The sequence below is a fragment of the Fringilla coelebs genome (genome assembly GCF_963513975.1).
Source record: "Fringilla coelebs genome assembly, chromosome: 32".
NCBI classification, from domain to species: domain Eukaryota; kingdom Metazoa; phylum Chordata; class Aves; order Passeriformes; family Fringillidae; genus Fringilla; species Fringilla coelebs.
In genome coordinates this window covers 83,964-98,948 of record NC_140058.1, presented here as the reverse complement: position 1 = coordinate 98,948, position 14,985 = coordinate 83,964, and the positions used below count along the sequence as shown (strand labels likewise).

Below are 14,985 nucleotides of genomic sequence, written 5' to 3'. Positions count from 1 at the left end.
ACAGGTGTGCCCAGCCATGCCCAGGTGTACCTAGGTGTGTGCCCAGGTGTGTGCCCAGGTGCACTCACGCTCTGGCTCCATGCCATCAGCAGGGTGAAGTTGGTCAAGTGTCACTGGGTGTGTGGGTGTGTGCCATGGGGTGTGTCCCAGCCATGCCCAGGTGTGTGTCCAGGTGTGCCCAGGTGTGCCACTCACGCTCTGGCTGCGGGCCATCAGCAGGGCAAAGTTGGTCATGTGGCTGCAGGTGTGTGGGTGTGTGCCCAGGTGTGTGCCCAGGTGTGCCCAGGTGTGTCACTCACACTCTGGCTCCTGGCCATCAGCAGGGCGAAGTTGGTCAGGTGGCTGCAGGCGCACGAGCTGTGGGTGTGTGTGTGGGTGTGTGTCCAGGTGCACCCAGGTGTGCCCAGGTGTGCCCAGGTGTGTCACGCTCTGGCTCCTCGCCATCAGCAGGGCGAAGTTGGTCAGGTGGCTGCAGGCGCAGGAGCTGTGGGTGTGTGGGTGGGTGTGTGTGCCCAGGTGTGCCCAGGTGTGTGCCCAGGTGTGCCCAGGTGTGCCCAGGTGTGTGCCCAGGTGTGTGCCCAGGTGTGCCCAGGTGTGGGCCCAGGTGTGCCCAGGTGTGTCACTCACGCTCTGGCTCCTGGCCATCAGCAGGGCGAAGTTGGTCAGGTGGCTGCAGGCGCACGAGCTGTGGGTGTGTGTGTGGGTGTGTGCCCAGGTGTGCCCAGGTGTACCCAGGTGTGCCCAGGTGTGCCCAGGTGTGTCACTCACGCTCTGGCTCCTGGCCATCAGCAGGGCGAAGTTGGTCAGGTGGCTGCAGGCGCAGGAGCTGTGGGTGTGTGTGTGTGGGTGTGTGCCCAGGTGTGTGCCCAGGTGTGCCCAGGTGTGTGCCCAGGTGTGCCCAGGTGTGTGCCCAGGTGTGTGCCCAGGTGTGTGCCCAGGTGTGCCCAGGTGTGCCCAGGTGTGTCACTCACGCTCTGGCTCCTGGCCATCAGCAGGGCGAAGTTGGTCAGGTGGCTGCAGGCGCAGGAGCTGTGGGTGCCGTTGGAGCGCAGCAGGCGGCAGCCCTGGCTCGACCAGTGCCCGGCCATGGAGCGCTCCGAGTAATTCCAGAAGGAGCAGTTGGCCCCAAAGTGGTTCTTGGTCTGGGAAATGGGGGAAAATCAGGGAAAAATGGGGGGAAAATGGGGAAATGGGGAGAAAATGGGGGTCCCAAAAAGAGGTAGAGGGGCCCAGTCCCAGAAATTGCAGAAGTGGGCCCCAAAGTGGTTCTTGGTCTGGGAAATGGGGGAAATAGGGAAAAATGGGGGGGAAATGGGGAAAATGGGGGTGCTGGAGGGTCCCAAGGACAGGGAGAGGGGCTCAATCCCAGTAATTTCAGAATTCCAAGAACCCAAAGTGGTTCTTGGTCTGGGAAATGGGGGGAAATTGGAGAAATGGGGGTCCCAAAGAGAAGGGGGGGGTCCAATCCGCTAGTTCCAGAAGGAGAAATTGGCCCCAAAGTGGTTCTTGGTCTGGGACAGAGGGAAATGGGGAAAAATGGGGGGGAAATGGGGGAAAATGGGGAAATGGGGAGAAAGTGGGGGTCCCAAAAAGAAGTAGAGGGGCCCAATCCCAGAAATTGCAGAAGTTGGCCCCAAAGTGGTTCTTGGTCTGGGGGTCTGGGTGGGGAATCAGGGGTCCTGGGAGGTTTGGGGGCCCCTGGGTGTGGGTTTGGGGGTCTCGGTGGGATTATGGGGGTCCCAGGTGCTTCCCAGGTGCTGGGTGGGTTTTGGGGTGTCCAGGGAAGGTTCCCAGGTCCTGGGTGTGTTGTGAGGGGTCGGTGGGATTTGGGGGGTCGCACCTCGAGGTGGGGCAGGGTGAAGTTTTGGATGTCTCAAAATATCCAAATTTGGGGATTTGGGCTCTCTGGGCACAGTTCTGAGGTTCCCAGAGAGTTTTGGGGTTCAGGATGGGATTTTTGGAGGTCTGGGTGGGTTTTTGGGGCTCTGGGTGGGTTCTGGGGGTCGCACCTCCAGGTGGGGCAGGGTGAAGTTTTGGATGTCCCAAATCATCCAGATTTGGGGATTTGGGGTCTCTGGGTGAAGTTTTGGGGTCTCTGGGTGCAGTTTTGGGGTTCTGGGTGGGTTTTTGGGGCTCTGGGTGGGTTTTTGAGGTTCTGGGTGGGGTTTTTGGGGGCTATGGGTGGGGGTTTTTGGGGTTCTGGGTGGGTTTTGGAGGTCTGGGTGGATTTTGGGGGTTGCACCTCGAGGTGGGGCAGGGTGAAGTTTTAGTTGTCCCAAAACATCCAGATTTGGGGATTTGGGGTCTCTGGGTGCAGTTTTGGGGGTCTGGGTGGGTTTTTGGGGCTCTGGGTGGGTTCTTGGAGGTCTGGGTGGGTTTTTGGGGCTCTGGGTGGGGTTTTTTTGGGTTCTGGGTCAGTTTTGGGGGTCGCACCTCCAGGTGGGGCAGGGTGAAGTTTTAGATGTCCCAAATCATCCAGATTTGGGAATTTGGGGTCTCTGGGTGCAGTTTTGGGGTTCTGGGTGGGTTTTTGGGGTTCTGGGTGGGTTTTTGGAGGTCTGGGTGGGTTTTGGGGGCTCTGGGTGGGTTTTTGAGGCTCTGGGTGGGGTTTTGGGGTTCTGGGTGGGTTTTTGAGGTTCTGGGTGGGTTTTTGGGGTTCTGGGTGGGTTTTTGGGTCTCTGGGTGGGTTTTGGGGGCTCTTGGTGGGGTTTTTGAGGTTCTGGGTGGGTTTTGGGGTTCGCACCTCCAGGTGGGGCAGGGTGAAGTTTTAGATGTCCCAAAACATCCAGATTTGGGGATTTGGGGTCTCTGGGTGCAGTTTTGGGGGTCTGGGTGGGTTTTTGGGGTTCTGGGTGGGTTTTGGGGGCTCTGGGTGGGTTTTTGGGGTTCTGGGTGGGTTTTTGGAGGTCTGGGTGGGTTTTTGGGGTTCTGGGTGGGTTTTTGGGGGCTATGGGTGGGGGTTTTGGGGTTTTGGGTGGGTTTTTGAGGTTCTGGGTCGGTTTTGGGGGTCGCACCTCCAGGTGGGGCAGGGTGAAGTTTAGATATCCCAAAACATCCAGATTTGGGAATTTGGGGTCTCTGGGTGCAGTTTTGAGGTTCCGGGTGGGGTTTTTGGGGGCTATGGGTGGGTTTTGGGGTCTCTGGGTGCAGTTTTGGGGGTCTGGGTGTGCTTTTGGAGGTCTGGGTGGGTTTTGGGGCTCTGGGTGGGTTTTTGGGGCTCTGGGTGGGTTTTTTGGGGGCTCTGGGTGTGCTTTTGGGGTTCTGGGTGGGTTTTTGAGGCTCTGGGTGGGTTTTTTGGGGGCTCTGGGTGTGCTTTTGGAGGTCTGGGTGGGTTTTTGGAGGTCTGGGTGGGTTTTGGGGTTCTGGGTGGGTTTTTGAGGTTCTGGGTGGATTTTTGGGGCTCTGGGTGGGTTTTGGGGGTCGCACCTCCAGGTGGGGCAGGGTGAAGACCACGGGGTCCCGCAGGAAGACCCTGCTGGACTCTTTGTTGATGGAGGCGGCGATGACCTGGGAGTTGACCACGAGCTGGGGGGCGCGGGGCCCCCCGTCCCCGCCCAGGCGCACGGTGGCGTTCTCGGTGGGCAGGAACAGCCCCAGGTTGTTGTACAGGATGAAGACAACCTTCACCACCCCTGGGGAGACAGAGGGTGAGAGACACCCGAAAAACACCCAGAAATACCAAAAAAAACCACTCTAAAAACACTCTAAAAACATCCTGCAAAACACCCCAAAGACACCCCAAAAATCACCCGAATAAACACCCAGAGCCCCCCTTTACCACCCCTGAGGGAACTGCAGGTCAGAGAACCCCCCCGACCATTCCAGCTGCTCTGAGGGTGCCCCCCATTCCCCCAGGACCCCCCAAACCACCCCAAAATCCCCCAAACCCCCCCAGCCCCCCAGTGTGTCCCTCCCCCATTCCTGCTGCTCTGTTTGGGGGTGCTCTGGGTGCCCCAAACCCCCCAAAACCCACCAGGACCCCCCCAGACCCCCAAATCTGCCCCCCCCACCATTCCTGCTGCACTGAGGGTGCCCCCAGGACCCCCAAAACCCCCCCAATTCCCCCCAAACTTCCCTATTTCCCCCTCCCCAAGCATGCTCTCCCCGATCCCTGCTGTTCTGTTTGGGGGTGCTCTGGGCACCCCAAAATCCTCCAGACACCCGGACCCCCCCGGACCCCCAAATGTGCCCCCTGCTCACCGTTCCTGCTGTTCTGTTTGAGGGTGCTGGCCGAGAGCTGGATGGAGCCGTCACCCCCCAGCTCCTGCGGGAACACGAGCTCCTGGAGGGGCCCCTCGGTGTTGAGCACCGACACCTCCAGCACTGGGGAAAACAGGGAAAAACAGGGAAAATGTGGGAAAAAGTCCGTGGAAAATATGGGGGAAAAACCAGTGGAAAATATGGGGGAAAAAAAACCCGTGGAAAATATGGGAAAGAAAAAAACCGTGGAAAATATAGAAAAAAACCCTGTGGAAAATATGGAAAAAACCCCGTGGAAAGTATGGAAAAAAAAAACCCTGCAAAATATGGAAACAACCCCGTGGAAAATATGGAAAAAAAAAACCCAGTGGAAAATACGGAAAAAAAAAACCAGTGGAAAATATGGAAAAAAACCCGTGGAAAATGTGGGGGAAAAAAAAAAAACAACGTGGAAATTATGGAAGAAAACCCATGGAAAACACGAGCTCCTGGAGGGGGCCCTCGGTGTTGAGCACCGACACCTCCAGCACTGGGGAAAACAGGGGAAAAACAGGGAAAATATGGGAAAAACCCGTGGAAAATATGGAAAAAAGCCCGTGGAAAATATGGGGAAAAAAACAGTGGAAAATATGGAAAAACCCCGTGGAAAATATGGAAAAAAGCCCGTCGAAAATATGGGGGGAAAAACAGTGGAAAATATGGGGAAAAACCCGTGGAAAATGTGGAAAAAAACACAGTGGAAAATATAGAAAAAACACCGAGAAAAATATGGAAAAAACACAGTGGAAAATATGGAAAAACCCCGTGGAAAATATGGAAAAAAGCCCGTGGAAAATATGGAAAAAACACTGAGGAAAATATGGATAAAACACAGTGGAAAATATGGAAAAAACACAGTGGAAAATATGGAAAAAACCCGTGGAAAATGTGGGGGGAAAAAAAAAACAACGTGGAAAAATATGGAAGAAAACCCATAGAAAACATGAGCTCCTCGAGGGCCCCCTCAGTGTGGCACACCAACACCTCCAGCACTGGGGAAAACAGGGGAAAAACAGGGAAAATGTGGGAAAAACCCGTGGAAAATATGGAAAAAACCCGTGGAAAATATGGAAAAAACACAGTGGAAAATATGGAAAAAACCCGTGGAAAATATGGAAAAACACCCGTGGAAAATATGGAAAAAACACAGTGGAAAACATGGAAAAAACCCGTAGAAAATATGGGGAAAAAAAAAAAACATGGAAAATATGGGAAAGAAAAAAATGGAAAATATAGAAAAAAACCCATGGAAAATATGGAAAAAACCCCGAGGAAAATATGGAAAAAAACCGTGGGAAATGTGGGGGAAAAACCCGTGGAAAATATGGGAAAAAAACCCGTGGAAAATGTGGGGGGAAAAAAAACCAACGTGGAAAATATGGAAGAAAACCCATGGAAAACAGGAGCTCCTGGATGGGACCCTCGGTGTTGAGCACAGACACCTCCAGCACTGGGGAAAACAGGGGAAAAACAGGGAAAATGTGGGAAAAAGTCCGTGGAAAATATGGGGAAAAAACCAGTGGAAAATATGGGGGAAAAAAAACCCGTGGAAAATATGGGGAAAAAAAAAAACATGGAAAATATGGAAAAAGACTATGGGAAATATGGAAAAAACCCCTGTGGAAAATATGGAAAAAAACCCGTGGAAAATATGGGAAAAAACCCGTGAAAAATATGGAAAAAACCCATGGAAAATATGGAAAAAAAACGTGGAAAATATGGAAAAAACCCGTGGAAAATATGGAAAAACGCCCGTGGAAAATATGGAAAAAACACTGAGGAAAATATGGAAAAAACACAGTGGAAAATATGGAAAAAACCCGTGGAAAATGTGGGGGGGAAAAAAAACCAACGTGGAAAATATGGAAGAAAACCCATGGAAAACACGAGCTCCTGGAGGGCCCCCTCAGTGTGGAGCACCAACACCTCCAGCACTGGGGGAAAACAGGGAAAAAACGGAAAATATGGGAAAAGCCGTGGAAAATATGGGGAAAAAAACAGTGGAAAATGTGGGAAAAAAACCCCATGGAAAATATGGAAAAAAACCCGTGGAAAATATGGGGGAAAAAAAAAAAAACATGGAAAATATGGGAAAGAAAAAAAACCCGTGGAAAATATAGAAAAAAACCTGTGGAAAATATGGAAAAAAGACTATGGGAAATATGGAAAAAAACCCTGTGGAAAATATGGAAAAAACCCCGAGGAAAATATGGAAAAAACCCGTGGAAAATGTGGGGGAAAAACCCGTGGAAAATATGGAAAAAAAACGTGGAAAATATGGGAAAAAAACCCCTGCAAAATATGGAAAAAACACCCATGGAAAACATGAGCTCCTGGAGGGCAACCTTGGTGTTGAGCACTGACCCCTCCAGCACTGCCAAAACCAGGGAAAAAACAGGGAAAATGTGGGAAAAACCTCGTGGAAAATAAGGAAAGAACATGGGAAAAAAACATAGAAAATATGGAAAAAAACCATGAAAAAAAGCATGGGAAATATGGAAAGAATATGGGAAAATGATGGAAAATACGGGGAAAACATGGAAAAACACAAAGAACATGAGCTCCTGGAGGGGCCCCTTGGAGCTGGCCAACAATTCCAGCACTGCCAAAAACAGGGAAAAAACATGGAAAATATAGGGAAAAAAACATGGAAAAGCATGGGGAAAACACAGAAAAACATGGAAAAATACAGAAAACATGAGCTCCTGGATGGGACCCTCGGTGTTGAGCACAGACACCTCCAGAACTGCCAAAACCAGGGAAAAAACATGGAAAACATGGAAAACCATGGAAAATATGGAAAAAAACCCATGGGAAATATGCAAAAATATGCAAAACAGGATCTCCTGGAGCGGCTCCTCAATGTTCAGCACTGACACCTCCAGAACCGCCAGAAACAGGGAAAAACGTGGAAAATGTGGAAAAACGTGGGAAAAACATGGAAAACAGGAGTTTCTGGAGGGCACCCTCGGTGTTGAGCACCGACACCTCCAGAACTGGGGGAAAACAGGGAAAAACCATGGAAAATGGGGAAGAAACATGGAAAATATGGAAAAAACATGGGAAAGCACGGAAAACACAAACTCCTGGAGCGGCCCCTCAGGGCTCAGCACTGACACCTCCAAAACTACCAGGAAACACACAGAAAAACATGGGAAAACGTGGAAAACCGTGGGAATAGCACAGGGAAAGCCGTGTGTCACACAGAGCCGCGGGAACACGCCCACAGGAGACCCTCGGTGCTCAGGGAATTGGGGTGGGGGTCCCCAGGCTGGGTTGGGGGTGGGACATGATCCAGGGAGGGAACGGGGTGGGAGAGGCCCCTGGAGACCCCAGGGAGGTGTTGGGGAGAGCCTCGATGGCCCAGGGATGACTGGGGATTTGGGGTTGGGAATTTGGGATTTGGGGATTTGGGATTGGGGATTTGGGATTGGGGGTTTGGGACTGGGAATTTGGGATTGGGAATTTGGGATTTGGGATATGGGATTGGGGGTTGGCGATTGGGGATTTGGGAATTTGGATTGGGAATTTGGGATTTGGGATTTGGGAATTTGGACTGGGGATTGGGAATTTGGGATTTGGGATTGGGGGTTGGGGATTGGGGGTTTGGGACTGGGAATTTGGGATATGGGATTTGGGATTGGGGGTTGGCGATTGGGGATTTGGGAATTTGGATTGGGAATTTGGGATTTGGAGTTTGGGATTGGGGATTGGGGATTTCGGATTTGGGATCGGGGATTTGGGATTTGGGAATTTGGACTGGGGATTGGGAATTTGGGATTTGGGATTGGGGATTTGGGACATTGGGATTGGGGATTGGGGGTTGGGGATTGGGGATTGGGGGTTAGGGATCGGGGATTGGGGATTGGGGATTTAGGATTGGGATCGGGAATTTGGAATTTGGGACTTGGGATAGGGATTGGGGATTGGAATTTGGGAATTTGGATTGGGGATTTGGGAATTTGGATTGGGGATTGGGGATTGGGGATTGGGGATTGGGGATTGGGGATTGGGGATTTGGGATTGGGGATCGGGGATTTGGGATTGGGGATTTGGGAATTTGGATTGGGGATTGGGGATTGGGGATTGGGGATTGGGGATTGGGGATTGGGGATTTGGGATTGGGGATCGGGGATTTGGGATTGGGGATCGGGGATTTGGGATTGGGGATTTGGGATTGCGATCGGGAATTTGGGATTGGGGATTTGGGAATTTGGAATTAGGATTGGGGATTTGGGATTGGGATATAGGGAATTTGCATTTGGGATTGGGAATTGGGGATTTGGGAATTTGGGATTTTGGATTTGGGATTGGGAATTGGGATTGGGACATTGGGACACTGGGATATTGGGACATTGGGATATTGGGATATTGGGACATTGGGGTCTCTTAGGGACCCCGGGGACTGCGAGGAGGGCACAGGGTGGGCAGGAGGAGCCTGCGGGGACCCCAGGAAGGGGTTTGGGGTTTGGGTTTGGGGTTTGGGGTTTGGGTGGGGGTCCCCGCGGGGCTGACCCAGGTTCTGTCGGGCGGCCAGGAAGCGCGCGGGCTCCTTGACGTTGTCGGCCAGCAGGAAGGCGCCCTCCTCCAGCACGTCCAGCAGCATGGTGGCCGTGTGCGCCTGCTCCGAGCCGTTCATGTCCCGCCACGACTCCAGCGCCTCCGGGCGCAGCAGGTTATCCACAGCCTCCACCACGGCCTGCGGGGCGGGCGGGGCTGGGACACGCCCGGGGACACGCCCGGGGACACAGCCAGGGACACGCCCGGGGACACGCCCAGGGACACAGCCAGGGACACAGCCAGGGACACACCCGGGGACACGCCCAGGGACACACCCGGGGACACGCCCAGGGACACAGCCAGGGACACAGCCAGGGACACACCCAGGGACATGCCCAGGGACACACACAGGGACAGACCCAGGGACACACCCAGGGACACACCCGGGGACACACCCAGGACACGCCCAGGGACACACCCAGGGACACAGCCAGGGACACATCCAGGGACACACCCGGGGACACACCCAACCCCCATGGCCTCCACCACGGCCTGCGGGGCGGGCGGGGCTGGGACACGCCCGGGGACACGCCCAGGGACACAGCCAGGGACACGCCCAGGGACACATCCAGGGACACACCCAGGGACACACCCAGGGACACACCCGGGGACACGCCCAGGGACATGCCCAGGGACACAGCCAGGGACACGCCCAGGGACACACCCGGGGACACACCCAGGGACACACCCAACCCCCACAGCCTACGGGATGGGCGGGGCTGGGACACGCCCGGGGACACGCCCAGGGACACACCCAGGGACACGCACAGGGACACACCCAGGGACATGCACAGGGACACACCCAACCCCCACCGCCTCCACCACGGCCTGCGGGACAGGCGCGGCTGGGACACGCCCAGGGACACGCCCAGGGACACATCCAGGGACACGCCCAGGGACACGCCCGGGGACACGCACAGGGACACGCACAGGGACACACCCAGGGACACACCCAGGGACACAGCCAGGGACATGCCCAACCCCCATGGCCTCCACCACGGCCTGCGGGGCGGGCGGGGCTGGGACACGCCCAGGGACACGCCCAGGGACACGCCCAGGGACACACCCAGGGACACGCCCAGAGACACACCCAGGGACACACCCAACCCCCACAGCCTCCACCACGGCCTGCGGGATGGGTGGGGTGGGTGGGGCTGGGACACGCCCCAGGGATACGCCCAAGGACCACGCCCATAGAGTCAGTCACACCCAGGGGCACACCCAAATGCCACACCCACACGGACATGCTCAAACGGACGCGCCCAAATGCCACATCCACCCAGGCCCCGCCCACTGTCACCCATCCCTCAGGTCTCCAGCACTGCCCTGGGTGTGGCCTTGTCCAACCCCAGGGACACACCCACCCAGTCAGACCACACCCATGGGACACACCCACCCAGTCAGACCACACCCATGGGACATGTCCTTCCAGGCTCCACCCATCCTCTCCAAGCCCCACCCAGCACAAAACCTCCCACCCCCCAAGCCACCCTAGATGACCACGCCCATCTCCCAAAGCCCCGCCCACCTAAGCTCACCCCCCCAGCCACGCCCATGCAAACTCCACCCTCTGAATAAACCCCACCCACCAACACAGGCCCCACCCATTTCATTGCCCTGTCATTGACACACCCACCCCCTCAAGCCCCACCCACTGCACCTTGACAACACCCACACAAGCCCCTCCCATTGCACAAGGCCACGCCCCTCACCTTGATGTAATCCTTGCAGGTTCGCTCCCGCTTGTGCATCTGGGGGGAGGGGCAATAAAATGGGGGAGGGGACAGCCAGGTGAGGGGGTGGGACCCCCAAAACCTGCCCTGGGGCACCCCAAAAATCCACAACAGGATCCTCCCGAAATCCGGGAAATAACCCCAAAATCTGGGGCAGAACAACCCCAACCTTTGGGGCAGGACTCCCAAATGTGGGGCAGGAGAAGGGCCTGGCACAGAGACCCCAAAATTCGGGGCAGGAGCACCCCAAAATTTGGGACAGGGCGTGTTTGATGCCTAGAGAAGGAGCCCCTCAACATCTGGGCCAGGACAACCCCAAAATTCAGGGCAGAACCCCAAAAACTGACCAAAGCTCTCAAAAATGGGGTTCAGGTTCTGGAGCAGGGGAACCCCAAAATTGGGGCACAGGGACGAGTTCTCCCTTGGCCACCCCACCCCTCAACAGGGTGGCCCCAAAATCGGGGATTTGGGGTCCCACCTTGTCCCAAACTTTTTTTTTTTAAATAAAACATCTCCATAATATTACCAAAAAAAAAAAAAAATTCTCTCTAAATAAACTAAAAAAAGAACTTTTAAAAATAATAAAATAGCTAAAATTTTAAAATTTCCTTCTTTACCTTATTAGTAAAAAAATATTTTTAAAAAAATTTAAAAATTGAAAAATTCTATTCTAATTCTCATTACTCTTTCTTTTATTAACTATTAAAATTTTTTCTTTATACCCTTTGCAGGTTTTAAACCTGCTTTTCCTTTCTCCTAATCCTCCCTCACAACAAAAAATAAATACGAATAGTCAACTAGCAGTACAGTATATAATAATAATAATAATAATAATAATAATAATAATAATAATAATAATAATAATAATAATAATAATGTAATATGTAATATATAATAGATAACACATAATATATAATACATAATACAAAATATAAAACATATATCATATCTTTATCTTATATCTTATATCTTATATCTTATATCTTATATAATCTTATATAATCTTATATATCATTATCATATATCATATATCATATATCATATATCATATATCATATATCATATCATATATTATATATTATATATTATATATTATATATTATATATTATATATTATATATTATATATTATATATTATATATTATATACTATATACTATATACTATATACTATATATTATATATTATATATTATATAAATTACATAATATATAGTATATTATATATTGTATATGGTATATGATATATGATATATGATAAATGTTATGTAATAGTTGTATATATTAATACAATAAATGTTCTAGATTAAATCATATCATGTATATTAACATAATAATTATGTATATTATATATCATATAATATATAACTATATTATTGATATAAATTACCATTATAAATACTAATAAATAACTAATAATTAAAACTAATAATTTAATACTAATAATTTAATTAATAAAAACTAACAATTAACCAACACTAAAGCCACCACACTCATTAACACATTACCCAAAAACCCCTAAAAATTACCAAAATCACAAATTAACAACCCAAACCCAGCTCGGAGCCTCTTGACCGCAGCCCCCTCCGTCCCCTCTCAGTCCCACCTGTTCCCCCTCAGCCCCCTTTAGAGCTGGACCCCAAATCTGGATTTGGGGTCCCACCTGTTCCTCCTCAGCCCCCTTTTTGGGCCAAACCCCAAATCTGGGTTTTGGGGTCCCCAGATTTTTCCCCTTGAGTAGCGCCAGGACGTGACACTGCCATGTCCCCATCGCTCCTGCTCGTCCCCTGCCTGTCCCCCTGCCTCCCCAGCAGGCTGAACCCCAAATCGGGGTTTTGGGGTGCCCAGATTTTTCCCCTTGAGCAGTGCTTGCAGCTGCACGCCCAGGACGTGCCACCGCGTCCCCACCGTGTCCCCACCTGTCCCACCTGTCCCACCTGTCCCCTACCCCAAATCCAGGTTTGGGGGTCACACCTCGTTGTAGTTTTTCCTGTCTCACTCCCTCTCCAGCGGGTGTAACCCCTACAGCTGCACACCCAGGACATGCCACCGTGTCCCTCTCCTACCTGTCCCCACCTGTCCCACCTGTCCCCTGCCCGTCCCCTACCCCAGATCCGGTCTGGGGTCACACCTTGTTGTAGTTTTTCCCCGCTCACTCCCTCTCCAGCGGGCGCAACCCCTACAGCTGCACACCCAGAATGTGCCACCTGTGTCCCCACCGTGTCCCCACCATGTCCCCACCGTGTCCCCACCTGTCCCCGATCCCAGATCCGGGTTTGGGGTCGCACCTCGTTGTAGTTTTTCCTGGCTCACTCCCTCTCCAGCGGGTGTAACCCCTACAGCTGCACACCCAGGATGTGCCACCGTGTCCCTCTCCTATCTGTCCCCACCTGTCCCACCTGTCCCCACCTGTCCCACCTGTCCCCACCTGTCCCCACCTGTCCCACCTGTCCCACCATGTCCCCACCTGTCCCCTACCCCAGATCCGGTCTGGGGTCGCACCTTGTTGTAGTTTTTCCCGGCGGACTCCCTCTCCAGCGGGCGCAGCGCCTGCAGCTGCGCGTCCAGGATGTCCAGGAGCTGCTCCAGCAGCCGCACGGCCGAGCTGACGTCCCCGGCGAACACCGGGCCCCGCGTGTGCCGCGCCAGCTCCCCCGCGATGGCCGCCGCGTTCTCCCCGCTCTTGATCTGCGGCAACCCGGGGTCACCCGGGGGGTTCGGGGGGCTCAGGGGGACCCCACATCTCCTGAACCCCCCAGCGCCCCCTCCCCACCCCACAGAATCGCCACTCCCAGGGGGTTTGGGGGGCACCCATGGGTCAGGGTGGTCCCCGGGGGTTGAAGGGGCACCCATGGGTGAGTGGGGTCCCCAGGGGGTTTGGGGGGCACCCATGGGTCAGAGGGTCCCCGGTGACACCCAGGGGGTTTAGGGAGCACCCATGGGTCAGGGGGGTCCCCAATGTCACCCAGGTGGTTTAGGGGTGTACCCATGGGTCGGGGGGGTCCCCGGTGTCACCCAGAGGGTTTGGGGGCACCCATGGGTCAGGGGGGTGCCCAGGGGTTGAGGGGGCACGCATGGGTCAGGGGGGTCCCTGATATCACCCAGGGGGTTTAGGGGTGTACCCATGGGTCAGGGGGGTCCCCGGGGGGTTTGGGGAGCACCCATGGGTCAGGGGGTCCCCGGTGTCACCCGGGGGGTTTAGGGGTGTACCCAGGGGTCAGGGGGGTCCCCGGGGGGTTTGGGGGGCACCCATGGGTCAGGGGAGTCCCTGATATCACCCAGGGGGTTTAGGGGTGTACCCATGGGTCAGGGGGGTCCCCGGGGGGTTTGGGGGGCACCCATGGGTCAGGGGAGTCCCTGATATCACCCAGGGGGTTTAGGGGTGTACCCATGGGTCAGGGGGTCCCCGGGGGGTTTGGGGGGCACCCATGGATCAGGGGGGTCCCCGGTGTCACCCAGAGGGTTTAGGGGTGTACCCAGGGGTCAGGGGGGTCCCCGGGGGTTGAAGGGGCACCCATGGGTGAGTGGGGTCCCAGGGGGCTCAGGGGGGTTTGGGGGGCACCCATGGGTCAGGGGGTCCCCGGTGTCACCCAGGGGGTTTAGGGGGCACCCATGGGTCAGGGAGGTACCCGGGGGTTGAAGGGACACCCATGGGTCAGAGGGTCTTTAAGGGGGGATTTGGGGGGGTTGCAGGGGGTCTGGGGGGCCTGCAGGGGGCTGGGGGGCACCCCGATATCCCCCGGGGTGTTTTGGGGGACCCCTAAGTGGGGATCAGGCACCTCTGTGGGGTGTGGATGCTCTGAGGGGTCTCTCGGGGGGGTTGAGAGGTTTTGGGGGGTCTGGGGGGGGCACACACAAGTGAGGGGGTCTCCTCTAAATCCCCCAGGGGGTTTTGGGGGACCCCCTGAGTGGGATCAGGCACCTCTGCGGGGTGGGGATGCTCCGAGGGGTCTCAGGAGGGCCGTGAGGATTTGGGGGGGCTACAGCGGATCTGGGGGGTCCGCAGGGGGCTGGGGGGGCACCCCCACATCCCCCAGGGGGTTGGGGAGGGCCGGGGACCCCCGGAGTGGGGAGCCTCCCCTGCCGAGGGAGGGGCACCCCAGGACCCTCCAGGGAGGAGTTTGGGGGTCCCAGGGGACCGGGGGGGTCCCCAGGAGGGGCAGGGGGGTCACTGGGACAGGGAGGGTGGCGAGGTGGGTCCCCAATTCGGGGAGCCCCTGTTCTCAGAGTGTCCCCGTTTCTGGGGGTCCCTATTTGGGGGGTCCCCATTTGGGGCAGGTCCCTATTTTGGGGTATCCTCATTTGGGGGGGGGGGGTTCCTCATGGTGGGGGGGGTCCCGTTTTGGGAGCATTTTAGGGGGTCCCTGCTTGGGAGGTCATTGTTAGAGGGTATCCCCCATTTTTGAGGGGGGTCCCAGTGTGGGGGGATTTCCCTTTGGGGGTGTCCTCATTTTT

The 14,985-nt window shown here is 54.4% G+C and overlaps 1 protein-coding gene across 1 annotated transcript in view; it reads right to left on the bottom strand.

Moving 5' to 3' along the window:
* LOC311164381 (adhesion G protein-coupled receptor L1-like) overlaps positions 1-14,985 on the bottom strand; it is a gene marked incomplete at both ends in the record, with an annotated part of 38,133 nt that overhangs the window by 20,327 nt on the left and 2,821 nt on the right. The window contains 7 exons of the mRNA XM_084223820.1: positions 972-1,142; positions 3,427-3,632; positions 4,201-4,323; positions 8,755-8,938; positions 10,512-10,550; positions 13,033-13,218; positions 13,741-13,798. Coding sequence (XP_084079946.1) covers positions 972-1,142; positions 3,427-3,632; positions 4,201-4,323; positions 8,755-8,938; positions 10,512-10,550; positions 13,033-13,218; positions 13,741-13,798 — 967 coding nt within the window. The remainder of the gene's footprint in view (positions 1-971; positions 1,143-3,426; positions 3,633-4,200; positions 4,324-8,754; positions 8,939-10,511; positions 10,551-13,032; positions 13,219-13,740; positions 13,799-14,985) is intronic.